General features: G+C 40.9%; 1 protein-coding gene across 3 annotated transcripts in view; it reads right to left on the reverse strand.

The window, feature by feature from the left end:
• The window catches only part of NALCN (sodium leak channel, non-selective), a 276,634-nt gene that overhangs the window by 238,809 nt on the left and 18,228 nt on the right, over positions 1 to 19,597 (reverse strand). For all 3 annotated transcript variants that reach the window (XM_072994642.2, XM_072994641.2, XM_072994639.2), the window contains exons 2-3: positions 17,853 to 17,999; positions 16,064 to 16,246 (exon numbers count right to left, since the gene is read on the reverse strand). In XM_072994642.2, the coding sequence (XP_072850743.2) occupies positions 16,064 to 16,246; positions 17,853 to 17,960 (291 nt within the window). In that variant the 5' untranslated portion in view covers positions 17,961 to 17,999. The remainder of the gene's footprint in view (positions 1 to 16,063; positions 16,247 to 17,852; positions 18,000 to 19,597) is intronic.

The following is a 19,597-nucleotide window of genomic DNA, read 5'->3' on the forward strand; positions in this document are numbered from 1 at the left end:
TTGGAAATTATAGGCCCGTCGCCAGACCAGCTTCAGACGCTTCTGGAATAAACCAATGCCCTGGACCTGTTTCAGTCGGGCTTCAGGCCACGCTATGGTACGGAAACGGCACTGGTCGCACTGTTGGATGACCTGTTGAGGGAGGCCGATAGGGGCAATATGTCCTTGTTGGTCCTCCTCGACATCTCAGCTGCCTTCGATACCATCGACCACGGTATCCTCCTGGGGAGGCTCTCTGAGTTGGGAATCGGTGGCCTGGCACTTGCCTGGCTCCGATCCTTCTTGGAGGACCGTCCCCAGAGAGTACAGCTTGGCAAGAATGTTTCGGCCCCATGCAGCCTCAATTGCGGGGTTCCACAGGGGTCGATCATCTCTCCAATGCTGTTTAATATCTACATGAGGCCGCTGGGTGGGATCATCAGGGGGTGTGGGGCATCGTGTCATCAGTATGCTAATGGCACACAGCTCTACATCTCCTTTTCACCTACTTCAGAGGATGCCGTTCTGTCCCTCCAGTGCTGCCTGAAGACTGTACTGGAATGGATGCAGGCAAATAGGCTGAGGCTGAACTCGGACAAGACAGAGTTCCTGAGGGTGGGTGGTCCCTCCATCAGCAGTTTGGGTGACTCCCTTTCTTTTGGGGGGAGACCCTCACTGCAAAGACCGAGGTTCGCAGCTTGGGGATACATCTGGACCCGGCGATTACCATGGAAACCCAGGTGGCATCCGTGGGCCGTTCCGCCTATTTTCATCTATGGCGGATTGCCCAGCTGCGACCATATCTTGACGGGGGGGCACTCACCACTCTTGTCCATGTGCTCGTAATCTCGAGATTAGACCATTGTAATGCACTCTACGTGGGGCTGCCTTTGGGATTGATGCGGAAACTTCAAATGGTGCAAAATGTGGCAGCCAGGCTTCTTAGTGGGGCGAGAAAATATCAGCATATCTACCCCACCCTGGCTGTTTTGCACTGGTTGCCCATTCGTTTCCGCATTGATTTCAAAGTATTAATGATGACGTATAAAGCCCTAAATGGTTTGGGACCTCGATACCTGGCACATCGCCTTCTCCCACCTAGGTCTACCCGAATCACTCAACAAAGCCATCAGGGACGGCTGAGGGGCCTTATGTTGATAGAGGCCCTGAAGGAAAGAACAAGAAACTGGGCCTTCTCGGTGGTGGCCCCTTGGCTATGGAATACCCTCCCAACGGAAATCCATCTGGCTCCCTCGTTGGGCATTTTTAAAAGCCATTTAAAAACCTGGCTCTTTAGGCAGGCCTTCACTCTAGTCAATTAACTGATTTTCTGTTTCTTAACTATTTTGACAATGTATATAGACATTAGTTTGCTAGTTAGTAGGTTCTATTATGTATGTTATTTTATTGTGTTTTATTACTCATGTAAGCCACCCCGAGTAGACTTTGTCTAGAGGGGCGGGGTATAAGTTCAATAAAAGTAAAGCATAAAGTAAAGTAAAAGTATGTAACCTCTGTATACAGAATGTTTTAAAATGGCTCCTTTTCCTCTAACATGTATATAAACTATGGTTAAAGACTGCATTAACACACAGTTAAAGGAAGACTAAAAGAATGTGAAACATGGTTTGCAATGGTTATCAAACCCCAAGGGCTCAAGAGATCTTCAGTCCTTCATTATATCAAAGAATAGATTTCAGGTGTGGCTTTTTATCTCTGTTCTTTGACCTAGACGTACCAACTCGCTACAGGAGAGGTTGGAGGAATACCTATCCTTCATTCCTACAAATCAACAAACAGTCCTGAAATCTTTGGTCTTCTCCAAGATTTTCATTGCTTTCTCATAAGGCACTGTCTGCTTTGCACGGGCTCCTCTCTATCCATGCTAGTCATCTAGCATGGATAAAGAATCAAACAGCACTGCTATCTCTTCCAGACTCACAATGAATTGTTTACATTGACCATGGTTTAGTGTTATATTTGCATGAAGTAAACCACAGCTAAATGTACTTTCCCTTTTCTCTAGCAATTGAACAAGACTGCAAGACTATATCACTATGTCTTCCCATAAACATATTTGGGGAACACATACTGGCTTAGCACCCTAAACCAGTGGTCCCCAACCTTGGGCCTCCAGATGTTCTTGGACTTCAATTCCCAGAAATCCTGGCCAGCAGAAGTGGTGGTGAAGGCTTCTGGGAGTTGTAGTTCAATAACATCTGGAGGCCCAAGGTTGAGGACCACTGCCCTAAACCATGATGCAACCAGTGGAAAGAAAGGATATGTTGCTTGAAACTAGTTGTCCAGGAGGCTCAGCCAGGGTTGCAAGCCCATTTACATGAAGACTAAATTGAAGACAGTCAAAAGCAGGTAACTCATGAGGACATTTAAGCAAGTGTATCTTCTCTAACAAAAGCCTTTGACTGTGTGGACCACAGCAAACTATGGCAAGTCCTTAAAGAAATGGGAGTGCCTGACCACCTTATCCATCTCCTGAGAAACCTATATGTGGGACAGGAAGCAACAGTTAGAACTGGATATGGAACAACTGATTGGTTCAAAATTGGGAAAGGAGTACGACAAGGCTGTATATTGTCTCCCTCCTTATTTAACTTATATGCAGAATACATTACGCGAAAGGATGGACTGGAGGAATCCCAAGCCAGAATGAAGATTGCCAGAGAAATATCAACAACCTCCGATATGCAAATGATACCACTCTAATGCCAGAAAGTGAGGAGAAATTAAAGAACCTGTTAATGAGGGTGAAAGAGGAGAGCGCAAAAAATGGTCTGAAGCTCAACATCAACAAAACTAAGATCATGGCCACTGGTTCCATCACCTCCTGGCAAATAGAAGGGGAAGATATGGAGCAGTGACAGATTTTACTTTCTTGACCATCTGATCATTGCAGATGGTGACAGCAGTCACAAAATTAAAAGACGCCTGCTTCTTGGGAGGAAAGCGATGACAAACCTAGACAGCATCTTAAAAAGCAAAGACATCACCTTGCCAACAAAAGTCCAAATAGTCAAAGCTATGGTTTTTCCAGTAGTGATGTATGGAAGTGAAAACTGGACCATAAAGGCTGACCACCTAAGAATTGATGCTTTTGAATTCTGGTGCTGGAGGACACTCTTTGGAGTCCCCTGAACTGCAAGGAGAACAAACCTATCCATTTTGAAGGAAATCAACCCTGAGTCCTCACTGGAAGGACAGATCCTGAAGTGGAGGCTACTTTGGCCATCTCATGAGAAGATAAGACTCCCTGGAAAATACCCTGATGTTGGGAAAGTGTGAGGGCAAGAGGAGAAGGGGACGACAGAGGATGAGATGGTTGGACAGTGTTATTGAAGCTACCAACATGAATTTGACCAAACTTCGGGAGGCAGTGGAAGACAGGAGGGCCTGGCGTGCTGTAGTCCATGGGGTTACAAGGAGTCGGACACAACTTAACAACTAAACAACAACAACAACAAATCTTCTCTAACATATATAGGTATCCAGATCTCTTGGTTCTCTGGAACAAATCAGAAGCAATGTAAAGAAGAACAAGTAATACCCTGAATAGTTTGCTACTGCCTCAGGTCTTGTTACAAAGGAGGAGGAGGAGGAGGAGGGATTTCTATCAGGTCTAGAAAAACAATGCCTGGACACTGGCTCAGTCACAGTTTCACTTAATGTTTGAATGGTTTGGACATGATTATTTTTGCATGGCTTCACTATACCTTAACTAAGATTTAGCTAACCATGGTTAGCATTGGTCATAGTTAAATATTATAACTGTCTTCAAAAAATTTTGTTCCTCAGTAATATATCTAGGGCATGTATCAAACCATGGTGTTCTACTGACAGAACATTGGGACTCAATGGAACTGTGAAAAGGCACCTCCAGTTACGGCCACCACACAACCTCAAAAGTGGATCTGGAGGGCAGAGAGCCAGTTTTTGGGTAGCACTGGAGGCTGAAAGGGAGGAAAGTTTCACTGTGACTACCAGCAGGACACTGGATTTTGCTGCCAGTTTTTACTCATGATATTTTAAAAGCACTCCAAAACAGATCAACAGAACACAAATTTTAATGTTCAGAAGGAAAATCTGTTTCTTTCTGTTGTGGATCAATTTCAACTTAACACAGGAAACAACCCTATACTGAAACAAGCCAATGGCCCGTTTAGCCCAGTCTTGCTGTAGGAACTCTCCAGGGTTGCAGAAAAGGGTATTTCCCTGATCTACATGGAGATGCTGAGACTGAACTGGATGCCTTGAATACAAGGCACATTCTCTGCCCTTGGATGAGAGCCCTCAACCAAACTTAGATGTCACAATTTTTGAAAAAAATAGAAATTGCATTCACTGTTGCGCATTGGGAGTACATGACAGGGTTTCAGTTTGTTTTAAACACATCTGTAGTTTAGCCAGTTTCATTTCATTGCCTCAGATGGAAACACTATGAAAAGGAGAGTGGTTATCAAAGAGGGAAGTGAAATCTAAAATGGCTCTAACTACATTATATTGGTCTTGCCTGTATCAGCCCTGGTTCCTGAGTTGTAATGAATGTTCCATCTGAAACTTCAAATCTTTGCTTTCTCTCAGGCTTAAGACAATTTGCTGGTTGAGGTGAAGCAGAAAGTGCGTCCACACCCGTTCAAGTAAGGGGCCAACAATACTGAAAGCCAGTCCAGTTATTTGGGAATTTGGGGGGAGGATGAAAAGAGACTCTATCATCCCCGGCAATAAAGATAGAATAGTAAAGTAAATCCCGAACAGATTTATGATACCCACAATCTGCTGCCTGAAGCAAGAGCTACACTCTGCCTAATTTTAGGATTGTTCCTGCTCTCTAGCTAGGAAAACTGCTGTCTGCTGAATTACGTCAGACACAGCTAGTTTTTGGGGAGTCCAATCTTTGGCACCAAAGAAAGGAGTTCATTCGTCTCATATATTTTCCACTGGAATGCTTCAAAGATAAATTACAGCTCATATTTTGTTTTGCTGCCATGATTATTTTTAAAGGACTATATATTTAACATTGCCTGTACTAGAAATCAAGGCTGACTAATCTGCATTCCTGTTGAACTATTTTTGTGAATGCCTTCCCTGACTTATTAACATTTCTCCTCACAAATCAGGAGGAAGTAGAGGAAGAAACTGAGCACTGCAGGTGAACCGAGTTACTGGCAGCTTTAAACAAGTAAGCCAGTAGGCGGGGGAAGTATGTTCTTATTCTACAAGAATTCATATTTAGCAGATGGTTAAGCGGAATGCTCTCCCCTTGGGCAATCACAAATGAAGAGAGAATATTTCCAGTTGCAAAAGAGTCTAGGACACATTTTTTCCCCAATGCATAATTACTTACCATAGAAGCCAATGCTATTTTAAGTTCTCTTAATTTTTTGGTAAGTCTGCAATTATTCCTCTTAGTATTCACTTATGATATTCATATCACATATTTCCGTGGCTATCAATGTCAAAGGATTAACAGGTATAAATGCATTTTTAAAAAAGAGGGGAAAAAGGTCAGTAGAGATGTCTCTGAACAAGATTCAGTAACTGATATATCCGGTTTTAGTTTAACCTCCTGGGAAATACCGTCTCTCTTTTCATTAAGATACTAACATGAAAATGTTTGGTTTTTAACTACAACTCCCAGAATCCCATCTGGGATTCACACTTCAAAAAGTAAATGTTTCCCATCTCTGCTAATAGAATGGTGGGAAAGAGTTGTAGATGAAGCAGCAGCTGTGGAACTGGGATTTGTGAAGAGGCTACTTTTGGAACAGGAACAAATAAACAAAGAACAGGGAGGAGGGGGGGTCATAATGAATTCAGAAAATAGACTCAGCTGGGAGGGCTGTCAAGTATTTGAGCCAAACAGAGCTCCCAATAATTGCTCTGGGAAAAGGAGTTAGCTGAGTAGGTTAAACTTAATCCATCCAATTTACCACAAATCAGCACTCACCAAATGATACCTGGGCACCCATGGAGGGCTTTGTGTGTGCGTGTTTCCAGCAAATATGCATGCTACTCTTCTACAAGTAAAGGTTTCTACTGTAGAGACCTATCTTTTTCTTCCCCAGATGTTCCCATTTTTGTCCTCAGTTGACTTCACACAGATTAACTGAGTTTGGAAATATAATGCAGATGTTAAAATTACAAAGGATGAATCCTTGCCCATGTGTGAAGGGATTTCTATAGAGTATAAGAGAATTCTGCCCATCACCTTGACACTACACAAAGCTGCTGTGGGAAAGGAAAGGACAGTGTACCACTCTTATAGTCAAATACTGATTTACCCTACAAACCAAGATGGATGAGTTCTGCATTAATATCTTTCTACTTCCAGGTTACAGTCTAGGAACCCCTTGATTCTGATGACTTGTTTATATGAAAATATATATACTGTACAGTGGACCCTCGACTTACAGAATTAATCCTTATTGGTACTATGGCCGCAGGTCGAAAATTCTGTAGTTCGAGGGTCCATTTCCCATAGGAATGCATTGAAAACCCATTAATCCATAACTGGCCGAAGAAAAAAATCTGGGGCTTTCAAAGCTGCACCTGCTGCCCTCTGCATTCTGTCCCCACTGTCCTCTGCCTGCCATCACCCCCGGAACAGGAGGCAGAGGGCACTGGGGACAGGAGGCAAGAGGCCAGTGGGTCCAGCTTTCTAAGGCTCGAAGGCTGGCAGCGGGCACAGGGCGGCTTTTGGCTTCCAAAGCTGCAAGCGGGGGTGGGGAGGCGGGGAAAGCCGAAAGCCACTCTGCGCCGGCTGTCAGCTTTGGGATTTCAGGGCTTAGAAAGCTGGACCCACTGGCCACTGGGGACAGGAGGCAAGAGGCCAGTCGAAGTGAAAAGTCCGTAGGTCGAAAAGTTCATAAGTGGAGCCGAACGTAAGTCGAGACTCCACTGTATATATAAATATACAAAGTATGTTAAAATGACACAAAAGAGCTATAATTCACCAAAACAACCATTTTCATGTAAAAATGTAAGGCTGTGACTAAAGAGTGCATGCAAACCAAACACCACGCATTTAGAGAGAGAAAAAGCTTATACTGTATATTTTAAATATTACAGTGGGGTCTTGACTTAAGAACGGCTCGAGTTAAGAACATTTTGACTTAAGAACCGCTCTCATAGGAAAAGATTGACTTGACTTACATACTTAGATTTGAGTTAAGAACTGAAAAAAACCACGTGGGAGGCAGGGAAAGTGCAAAAGTTGAACTTTCAGTTAACTGTTGGCCAGTGAAAAGGGTGCCTGTCTGCTTCCTCACTCCTCCCAGCGTTTAGAGAGTGGATTGGGAGACAGTCTTCGGACTGCCTGGTACTGTACTGCCTGGACTGTATTTTCCGTGCCTTCCCTGAACCTTTCTTGACCTAAGAAAAAAAGAAACAAAATATCCCCCTCTAGTGGTCGAAGGCAGAATAGCAGCTTCCCATTAGTTTCTATGGACGGAAAAGAGCAGATACGGATCAAATGGTTTTCAATGCATCCCTATGGGAAATGCAGATTTGACCTGAGAACTTTTTGACTTGAGAACCGCCTTCCAATACGGATTAAGTTCTCAAGTTAAGACCCCACTGTATACCTTATCCCTTGACAATAATTCAAGAGATATTCTTTCTCTCCCCCCCTTTTTTTTTGGTCTATTCCACCTCCACCCCCTGGATATTATATGAAGGGGACAGCCACTGTGACACCGGAGCACAGCTTAAGATAAGCATGTACTTGTGGCTCCAGGATAAAAAAGAGTACTTAGGGACTGAAAGAATATTTGCTAATTTCTGGGGAATTAGCTTATCTCCAAATATGGGACATATAGAATGGAATTTTCAAGCTGCACAAGATTCCTTGCTTCTAGCATGAGAGTGAGACAAAAATGCCTTTTGTATCATCTAGGTTTTATTTATGTGAAATGTTTCTCTGCAAAACTGGTCCCACACCCTTAATAAGGAAGGTAGGTGCGCACACAAAGTAATTACACATGGAAGAATTAGAAGATTGTTTTAAAAGATGCACAGAACCTACACAGTGCTACAGATTTGTAGAAGTCCACAGCTATTATGGTTTTATACATGTTCTGCAAGAAAACATGCACAAAACACATAATTTGCATAAAAGAATTAAGGTCCTGGCACCAGAAAATATCTCATTCTTTTGCAGGGCAAGTTCAGGGAGGGGGGAATCTTACAATTGTTCATCCTTGCTTGTAAGCTTGAGATGAGGAACAATTTACATCCCTAGGTGAAGTAACCAATAACAATACACATGTTCATCTGCTGAGAAAGCAGACCTTACTATAGGTTTATTCATGTACATGGCAAGCTCGATAGGAGTAAGAATAGGATTCACAGGACACTCCAGAGATTGTTGGACTGCAACTCCCAATATCCCTCAACATTGGCTACGCCGCCTACGGTTGACTGGGGTTGCAGTCTATCAACACATGGAGGGCCCCCTTACCTTACCCAAGCATCAGACAATTGCAAAAACGAATAACTCAATAGACATCATTTTGTTTATTCACTAATATACAATGTAGCCCTCTACAGCATAGGGCTGACTAGTTTAAAGATGTAGGAAGAATAATCTATGTAAACCAGAGGACTTCCGTTTAAATCAGTGGTTCTTAACCTTTGTTACTCAGGTGTTTTTGAACTGCAACTCCTGGAAACCTCAGCCAGCAGAGCTGATGGTGAAGGCTTCTGGGAGTTGCAGTCCAAAAACATCTGAGTAACAAAGGTTAAGAACCAGTGGTTTAAATTATGGCTGTGTTTTCACTCAGCAATGATCCTATGCCTCCCAATGTTGTGGGTGCCCCATCACTGGAGGTTTTCAAGAAAAGATTGGACAGCCATCTGTCCGGGATGGTATGAGGTCCAGGATGGTATGAGGTCTCCTGCCTTGGGCAGGAGATTGGACCAGAAGACCTCTAAGGTCTCTTCCAACCCTGCGACGATTCTATGATATATGTTTGCTTCTTCCCTGCCTCAAGGCCAGGCACCATATTAACACTGGGAGCACAACACAATACTATGTAACATCTGCCCTGATTACTAAGAAACAGGAAGGAACAGTGGTGTGCAATTTTAGAGCACTTCTGTGTTTTCAAGCTCTAGACAAATGGAGCAATTTTTTTAGGTGATTTGAAAATATGCAAATCTAGGGTTGACCTTTTGTTTCTGCTGCTTCTTCTCTTTCTCGCATTACATGTGTCTATGGAAGCTAAAACTGAAGCACAGCATTCACATCTCAGGTACTGAACAAAACACACATATCTGTATCTTTAATACCCAACCATTGCAATGATGCTACACACACTCCAAACCTTTCACACTACTGCATGATATACATTAAAGAATGAAACTGGTACAATGTATTGTTTCAAAATCTATTTGTTGAATGGGATTCTGAGATTTCCACATAAGAGGATCAGAACTACCTGCAAATTACCGTATTTTTTATCTAAAATCTTTAGACTAAAAATTGAGGGTCGTCTTATACGCGTAAGTAAGCTGAGGAGAGAAAAACAAATGGAGGAGAATGCAGGGATCAAAGTGATCCTGCAGCGCTTTGATCCCTTTCCCCCTACACTTGCTAAGCCTCACTTAGATTTCTTAATTTTGGATTAGAAAAGTGGGGGGGGGGGAGCATCATATACACGGAAAAATATGGTGGTTGTGTTTCTCCTATACCAGCTATTCCTGCTTCTCCCAAGTCTACTGCTAAGTGGTGCAGGGAAAATGTGAAGAGGGGTGGAAGGCAAAAGGAGTCCTTGTAACCAAAACCCTTCTCTCTCTCTTACATGAGCACACACATGAACATACATACAAATGTATCAGAAAAGGAGTACTATCAAGCTTCTTGTATAAAAGTATATATATATTTAATGCCTCTTCTTTACTCTGCTGGTTACATTTTTCAAAAAAGAAGAGACATGCTTTGTGGCTGTCAGAATGGGGGTAAAATGGAGGAGAAGAGGAAGAAACAAAACAATGGCAGGTGGAATTATGTATGTGATGAAACCAGTGGATTCAGTCTACAATTCGTCACAAAATCCTTGGCTAAGCATGCAGTCAGAAACAGGCTACAACTGGACTCTTAAGCATGCCCGAAGTGTAAGACTGAAATTGCTGAGTTGTCAGGAAAGAAACACTGTACATCCTCAGCGGTACTCCCCCATCGCCTTTTGATTACTGAGGGAAAAAAGTCACTATGACTAGATCTTGGCACAAATGCTTCAAGAAGGGATGGGAAGTGGTGGAGCAAAAAAGTATACACCTGGGGGTGGGGAAGTGAAAGTAGTGTAGGAAGGGGGGGGGAATATTTCATGCCAGAAGGAAATAGCAGGGAGTTGGGGGAAGATATAAAATATATGCCTTCTCTGGTTTTACCTTGCCATCAATGGAGGCAGAGCCAAGCTTAATAGCTTTCTACATTTTCAATGACAGGCTTTTATCTTTGTAGGAGACATGCCATTATTCTGTCTGCCCTGCTTCTTAATTCTCTGGGGAAGGCTGTAACAGTACATAAATGTGGAAATGACTCCCTGACATGCTCAAAGCCACTCTTATCATCATTACTTAAGAGTTACTTCAAACTAAGAACTCTGAATGCACTAACTGCTCTTGGACTACACACTTGCTGCTGCGCCTCACTGCTCTTCAGATCCAAACTGGCACTAATGTCATCTAAATGGTACAAATACACTACGGAATACAGAGGTATCTGTTTCGTGCATCTAATTTGTCACAAAGCATGTGGCTTGCCTCACTGACTTTCTTATCTCAAGCCATTTGCACACAGTCTTAAGGTTCCTGCTTTTTTTAATGTGGGAGAATGGGCTGTGTTAGCCTAACATTGTCAGGCTGCCTACCACCCATCTACTCAAACCCAAGAGTGTCCCTATGCAGTAATAACTATTGCAAAACAAATCTTCAGTATCAGTTTAAAATACCCTGTTTGAAGATGTCACAAGCTCCCCACACATACCCCCACAAAAAAGTAATGGGCCCTGGTGGGAGACACACAGGAAATGGGAAACAATGGCACAGGAGCATGGGAGACGTAGGTGTTTGGACCTCATCCTTACACACCCCAGAATCCCCCAGCCGAGATGGCCAGGAGTTTTAGCAAGGCGTTCTGGTGTACAGGAAAGACATGGATCTTTTTAGCACACACATCTGGAACACATGCAAAGGATCAGGGCCCTTGATGGAAAACAAAGAAATGCTTGTGCATCCCAACCTGACTATTCAATTCCTGAAGTGACGGAAATAGTTCTCTAATACTGTGTACCTGATGAGACAAACGCATCTGTTACTACTCTTCACAAACTATTCTGTAAAGAGCATACTGCTGTGGTGAACCCTGGGTTCATGAGAAATGAGATCAGAGGATATGCAAAAGTCATTAAAATATTTTCTGCCACTGTACTGTATAGGTAAGACTGAAGCAATGAAACATCATGGATTGTGCTGGTAGACAGTGTGAAGCCAGCACAAGTGCTGAAGCATTTTGTAATATGCTCCTGTTCTCACTCCTTTAGAACCTGGATCACAACATTTTCTACCAGCTGAACTTTATTTTAAAAAAAGATGAATTTTTTGGCAACTAAAGTTGACTAAAAGGATTTCACACCATTGCAGTAACTTACAGGCATGGGTCAAGGGAATAAAAGGCTACATTGGCAAGAGAAGTAGATACACATTAACAAAAGATGTCCCTATGCTGATCAGGTCACAGGCCTGCCAACTTGTATTATATCAATACAATTTGAATTCCACCGTGTTTGGCTACCTTGCACCTGCTCAACAGCCAAAGGCAGACATGGAATAAACACTGTGACTTTGGAGCTGGGTTCTGCTAACAGACATTCCATTATTATAAAGACTCTACGGAAACTTGTCTGTCACATTCATATGCACACCAAATGCCAAAATATACATTAGGTTAAATGCACTGTTTTGGGTATAACTCCTAGACGTTCCCAGTTATCATAGGAGCTAAAGCCCAGAAATGGAATTTTTCTCACTCTCGTTTTAAGCTAATACTTTGCAGATACACATAAAAATTATTAAAATAGCAGCCAGAGAAGAAGCGAACCTTCCTGTGTATCAGCATCTTGACAAAAATCCTCTTTTCTAGAACTTGCTATTTGGGGGGGGGGAGACTTTGGAAAGAAACTTTTTTTGGGATGGTACCATGAAGGAAATGAATTTACTTTCTTTATTCTATGTATTTATGTCTATTCTGCCTTTATCCTCAAGGGGGAAACCAAGGCACCTCACAAACAGTTAAAATTATACAAAGATCATAATTGAAAACGCTCTAACAACTGTACTAAAAACAATTAAACATTTATCAATACTAAAACCACAATTAAAAACATTTTAGAAACATTCAACAATCTCTAAGGTCAATTTAAAAAGCATTCTTCAAACCCCTAGCTTAATGCTTGAAAACCTGCCTGAAGAGGAAAGTGTTTGCCTGACAGAAGGCCAAGAGGGAGGAAGCCAGCATTCCAAAAACTGGGTGCAGCCACCGAGAAGGCCCTCGCTGATGTCCTCGACAAAACAGCATGGGAAGGTGCTGAAACTGAGAAAATCTTCCCCAGATCTTAAAAACATGGAAGGCCCATATTGGGGGGGGGGGGATACAGTCCTTCAGATAATTATGTTGTCCTCATTTTATGCTATACATCTTATCCTCATTTGGTGCCATACACCTTATCCATGACTGCTCTTACAAGTTCAAAAAAAGATGCACACACTGCTAAACAGAGCATTAAATAAAATGAGTAGTTTTGCACTGTGTCAAGAGCTCTTTTGTGACTTACATCATGTGATAACAACCCAATTCCTATTAAGTCAGATTTGTGCTTGGGCTGGTACTGATTTAGATGTAATGTTCGCTTTTGCTTTGCAAAAAAGGAAGTGTTCCTTCTTCAGATTTCTAGAATAAATTTGGCAATTCCTTGTTGAATCCACAATTAAGTCTCTGAACCTTTAAACAAATAGTGCAACTGATGTTTGAGGTGGTGCTGTTCGAAGTCTCTCAAACTAACACAGGTAGTGAAAGAATAGTCTGAAATTGCTGCAAGCTTCTGCAAGAGCCAGGGTGGAATGAATGGGGGATAATTGTAGAATAAAAATACAGAAATAAGTGCATTCCCATTTTTCTGTTGTTGTTTTTTAAAATGCTTTCTTGAAAAAAAAGTCAGGATGATTCAGACTTCAGTTTGTTGCATAGGAAAGTACCACATTCACTGCTAATTAATTGCATAAGAAGAGCCACGTTGTATCAGAGTAGAGTTCCATCTAGTCCAACATTCTGTTCACACAGCAGCCAACTAGCAGCACACAGGGAGCCTGCCAGCAGGATATAAGTGCAACCACACCCTCCATCTCCTCCTGTTCCCAAGCAACTGAAGTACAGAAGCATACTGCTTTTGATACTGCCTTTTGATACATAGCCATCCTGACTAGTAGTCACTGATGGACCTAATCACCATGAATTAATTTCAGTTCCCTTTTGAAGCCAAGCAGATTGGCAGCCATCACATCAAGTGGCATTGAACCCCACATTTTAGATATGGACTGTGTGAAAATTATTTCTTTTTACCTATCTTTATTCTTCGGCCATTTAACTTCAATTGATGAGTTCAGGTTTTAGTATCATGGTGTGGGGAGAAAAAACACTCTGTCCTGATACTTCATCCATACCATGCATAATTTTATATATTTCTAATAGGTCTCCCTTTATTCACCTTACTTTTAAGCTAAACGGCTCCAGATGTTGTACTCTTCCTTCACAGGAGAGTTGTTCCAGTTCTTGATTCCTTATGGTTGCCCTTTTCTCTACCTTTCTCAGCTCTAAACTAAAATGTTCTACAGGAAGCAAAATATAGGACAATCACAGTTAAAAGCAAGATAATTTCAAGGATTTTTTTTCAGCATTGCCACTGACTAGTTTTCAAAAGGAAATTAAAGAATACTTGAGTTTGTTTCCAATTCTAAACTACTTGTGACAAATAATAAAATATTACATCAAATACTAAGCATGGGGACTTAGCTGCATTTATGAAACAGTATGATTTTGCACATTGTTTAATGTAACTGTCAATGGGTTCTAAGAAATGTCTGATAAGAAAGACAGTAAACACTGAGATAGAAAACAACTAGAAGCAATGTACTCACTTGTTGACGTGGATATGATTGCAAAAACAAATCACTATTTCTATCCCTAAAAATGTGGTGCAGGCATCCATAATCAAATATGTTATATATTTAGATAAAACCCTGAATATTTCATCCTTTATTACCAGAAATTAATACCAAATCTTTCAAGAAGAAATGAGAAGCAATTATCTCTGATAAATGGAAACAAATAATTGTTATAGGATAAGTGGTTTTATTAAGAATGGCTCAGCTATTTCATTTCAGAAAATATAATTCAACCTCTCATCTTCTTTTCTTTGTTTCTTGCAACATAACCCTTAATACACTCCATAGCTAAAATCCAGCTTTAGTCCAAATAGTCCCACACAGCATCTAGATTCACACAACTGCATCCAAGGTGAGCACCAAAACTTGGCAACTCATCCAGACACATATTTGTATCTACATCAGACATAGCTTCTCCTTCTGGTCTATTGTTCTTGCTTGAGACCAGTGTTTTCCAGCCTGGGTGTCTTGACCCCCAATGTGATTGCAAAGTGTTTTCTGGAGTGTCATGGGTCACCTTCTATACGTTGTAGCCCTTGTTAAACAATTTCTTCCTTGACCTTTCAGAGATGGATATTAAAGTTAATGTGTATGTGTATGTATGAGAAACAGGCCCTTTTGGGGGGGAGAAAGAAGTCTCTACTGTCTGGGAAAGGATGACTTTACCCCATTAAAAATGCCTCTTTTTTTTTTCTTCCTTTTTCTTTCACAAATGTGACAGGGGAGGTTGCAGGTTACTTGGATATTATAAAAGGGAGTCACAACGAGAAAAACGTTGGGAACCACTGGTTTAGACATACCTACATCACCCACAGGACCTGACTTAGAAGAACATTTCAGGAATCTTGACACGGTCATATCCCACCAACAGCAAACGGTGATCTTTCTGTTGGGTTTGTTGTTGTTTTGGGTTTTTTTTAAAAAAAAATCTCTCAAAAACTAAAAATTTGCAATCTCTCACAGCACGATCCAAACACAAGCCAGGATCAATTCAGAAGGATGCTGTGAAGGGTTCAGGGCATGACCCTGTTTGGACCACACAATGATGTTGCTTAACATGAACCTCGAGCCAGCTACAGTACCTAGGATTGAACCTGGGTTGTGAGCAGAGTTTTGGCTGCAGTTTAGCCACTGTGCCATGAGGCTCCTCTGTTGTTCTAGTATAACATGGAATCTCTAAAGTACTATAGAATTCCTTCTTGATCTATATTGAATATTGTTGTCATAATATAAAAGTTGTCAAAAGATAAATATATAATGGCCAGAATTCTATTGGTTATGCTCATTGGCATATTCCTGTTGGTTAAATTTATGTCCATGGAATTATGTTGGTATAATTTTTCAGGTAGATTCAACCACTATCACAAGTTAGCACATAATTGGCACATTATCCAATCATTTATATTAAAATGCAGATGTGCAGAATCTTTCATCCCCCCTCTCTCCATCACACACTTAAGCACAAAGAAAACACACACACACACACAATAACAGATGGAATTTTGATAATGAAGCAATACAGTAGAACAAGTCCTGGTCCTGAACTTTGCTTTTAAAACCAACATGGTTTATGTCAGATAAACATGTTCTAGAGTGGAATGCAACATGATCTCAACTAAGTTGCATTCTGATCAGTGGAACTTGCTAATTTACTTGGAACTGGGATAGAGAACAGGGTATGGCTAAACTGTAACTCTTATCAGCCCTGGCCAGCATAGATAATGGAGACTGATAACAGGAAGTATGGTCCAACATTTTCTAGAGTCTGTTCCATATATCTGGTTTAGAATCAGGGTACGAAATACTTGTACATGTTTTCACGAAAAACAATGATTTTTGGAAAACTCACCTTGACTATGCCACGGATATGCATCTTTGCTATCATCTCTGCTGTGTAGAGGAACATCAGTAGTGTATCAAGAGCAAATGTCACATACTGAAGAGGAGGATAATGCTCAAAGGTCTTTGGAGTGTTCATGCAAACAGAAATGACACTGATGATGGCACAGATGCGTAGTAAAGAGTGTACCCACTGAAAAATAAATAACAGTAACAAGATATTGATCACTTTCAACAGTATTATTATTATTATCATTATCATTATTAAGAGATATTTGACATTTAACTATTTTTTTAATGGGACCCTACAACCTACAGATTGGAACAAACTTCTGCATTCAAAAAGAAAGCGAGAGTAAGAAAAAAATGAGGTAATATTTATTTTTTCATATATAATTAAAACCATTTGAAGAGACACTTGTATAGCAAGCTAAGTCAAAGAGGCAGTCCCAAAACCAGCAAAATAAGGGAGCTGGACAGGGGACAATTTGTATTTTTCTTCAGTGTGGAAGGGATTGTCGCTCTTGAATTGGCCTTCTCAGCCACACACAGACACGTATGTATGTATGTATGTATGTATGTATGTATGTATGTATGTATGTATGTATGTATGTATGTATGTATGTATGTATGTATGTATGTATGTATGTATGTATGTATGTATGTATGTATGTATGTATGTATGTATGTATGTATGTGCTTTATATATATGTATATGTATATATGTGTATGTGTGTGTGTATAATTATTATTTCCTAACCTTAGCAAGTGACACATGTTTTACCATATTCTTTTTACTAGCAACTGTTTCTAATCTATAACTGTTCTTTGAAAAAAAGAAGGCGGCTTTAAGATTTTAACTCCTAATCAGTTTGCAAATAAAGTCTTTTTCTTTACTTTTCCATAGATTAACTCATTCAAATTAATATGGAACTACTGAATGGTAAGGGATGTGGTAGCGCTCAGGGTTAAACCGCAGAAGCCTCTGTGCTGCAGGGTCAGAAGACCTGCAGTCGTAAGATCGAATCCATGTGACAGAGTGAGCCCCCATCACTTGTCCCAGCTCTTGTCAACCTAGCAGTTCGAAAGCGTGCAAAATGCAAAATGTGAGTAGACAAATAGGTACCACCTCGGTGGGAAGGTAACGGCATTCCATGTCTAGTCGCGCTGGCCACATGACCATGGAAACTGTCTTTGGACAAACGCTGGATCTATGGCCTGGAAATGGGGATGAGCACTGCGCCCTAGAGTCGGACACAACTGGACAAAATGTCAAGGGGAACTTTTACCTTTACTTGGTCTGGAATCCTATAATCCCAAGAGGACACACCTATGTCACAATATTTATTTATGGACTCAAGGTGACTTACAGCATTAAAATAAAAATATTTAAAAGCTAAAAACAGTAAATTTACAAATATCTAAAAAGAATTAAACAAGTATTATATTAAAAATTGTAAATAAAATCAATACTAAAAACACATGTATCAGAAATCAGACATTGTCACACATCTATGAGATAAACTGTGCACGGCATGAGCCAAACAAAGCTAAGCATTTGTCCCACTGAATCCAAGGGCCGAGATTTTACCACTTCATGCCTGTTTCTTGCAATGAAGTTAGAGCTTAGGAGTCACTTCCCAGAACTCCTCAATCAACACAGAAATTGAGGGATTTGAGGGGAGAATGTACTTTTGAAAAGCACGTTTTCTCAAGCTAAAGTTAATGGGACCAAAAAAATGCTTAACTTGGCTTGATCGCGCTCAGATTGGCTGGCAGAAGTGGTATTTAAGACTTACTGGTTTATTAATCCACACAATATCCGCGTTGTCCGATAAAGATTCATCAGGACCAAAATCTGTTACTGGCTGGGCCTCTACCCTAGAACTCTGTTTCCTTTTAAGCATACTGGAATTAAGGTTGGTTATCTAAATCTGTGAAATCTCCTGGGGAAAAAAGAAAGAAAAGGATCTTATTAAACAAAACTTAAAGCTGCCTGACCATGTTAAAAATTATATAAACATTTGCCGCGATTACATTATACTATGAAGACGGAGCTCAGTGACGTAATGAAAGTAGACTCGATGGTATTAAGAATTAAATAACTAGCCACATGCCAGCAAAATGTTTTTTCCCAGCTAATTTTCCCTCACTTGTCTCCGTCCCTGCCAAGCTGCTTCTTTCTACAGTCTTTTTCCACTGGATCTCTCCCTCTTACGGCCCCTTCACTTCTCCCAGGTTTCCCCTGAACTGCTCCTTCCCATTATCCTATGCCTTCTCCACTTTTCTTAGTAAATTCCTAGTAAAAATTCACTTCAGTTCATTCTGACTCTGGACCCTCAGTCTAGCCTTCAAAAAGGAGGTTCACTGGTTCAATATGTCAGATTTACAAATGTTAAATAAGCCTATTGTGTAGGCTTATGTGGTGAAACATGCTGGCACTGATGCTCTGGCTCCTCAAATCCTACTGTCTAAAGAGACATGCTACACATCTTTGTAATCACAGCGCCCATTTCCCTTGGATTCTAGTAGAACTCCTATCCAAACCCTGCTCATCAATGAGGAAAGGTCATGGACAGAGGGTGGACCATGCAGTAAGATGCACAGGATGGAATCAGCACACATGGCCTTGCTAACACATCTATAGCTCAGAAAAACATCTAAAGACAGCAAAAGATGGAGGGCTCTTAATGTTATCAAAGAAAATGCAGCCACTACAAAGGTAGCTCTCAGGTTGGTCTGCATGCTCTGGGGTGACTTCCAAGAGAAAAAAAGAGAGATTTTGATTTTTTAATTGAATAAAATTTCTTGTTCAGCTCTGACAGGATGTGGTCCGTAATTGTGATTTGTTTGAAACAAACCAGCTTCAATCTTGACTGAGGTTTGTTTGAGCTAGATCAGCTTCCTAGCCCAGTGATAAAGATGCTGGTTTGTATCACGCAGCCCCTGATTAAAGGTGACCTCAGTTTGTCAGGCTGAAATGATGTAGCAGGCCATGTTTCTCAAAAATCGTAGCAAACAGGTTCTCTGATTCAGGAGGAGGAGTGAAGAAAAAGGGGAAGTGGAATACACTCCCCTAAGAACTGCAGGCAGTTCTGTCTCTCTCATCTGCCTCATAAAACTATTCAGTATTTATTGTGATGATACGCACCATCTTCCTTATGAGACTAATCAGATTCTAAATTTATGTATGAATCTATTTTCCCTTTGCTTGGTTTTTATTCATTTCTAATATCTGTAAGCTGCTTTGAGTGCTATTCTGTAGTGGAAAGGTGGGGTAGAAACGTAGTAAATATAAATACACAAATACTTTACACCTTCTCCTTAATGGTTTTTTTCTGGTAAGAAAAAAAGAGGGAAAAATCAGTGAGACAATACAGAAGAGTTATATTTCAGGGTTAACATCCTCTGTTCTTACTGTAAAATCCTATGAATGGAACGAAGTGATTGTAGAATAAAAGCTTTCTCTTTAAGCCCACAGAATCTCCAAATTTCTCCTTCTATGCAATTGTGAAAGGCACAGAAGCCCTATCTTCCTTTGCAT

The sequence above is a fragment of the Pogona vitticeps genome, chromosome 3 (assembly GCF_051106095.1).
Source record: "Pogona vitticeps strain Pit_001003342236 chromosome 3, PviZW2.1, whole genome shotgun sequence".
Lineage (NCBI taxonomy): Eukaryota > Metazoa > Chordata > Lepidosauria > Squamata > Agamidae > Pogona > Pogona vitticeps.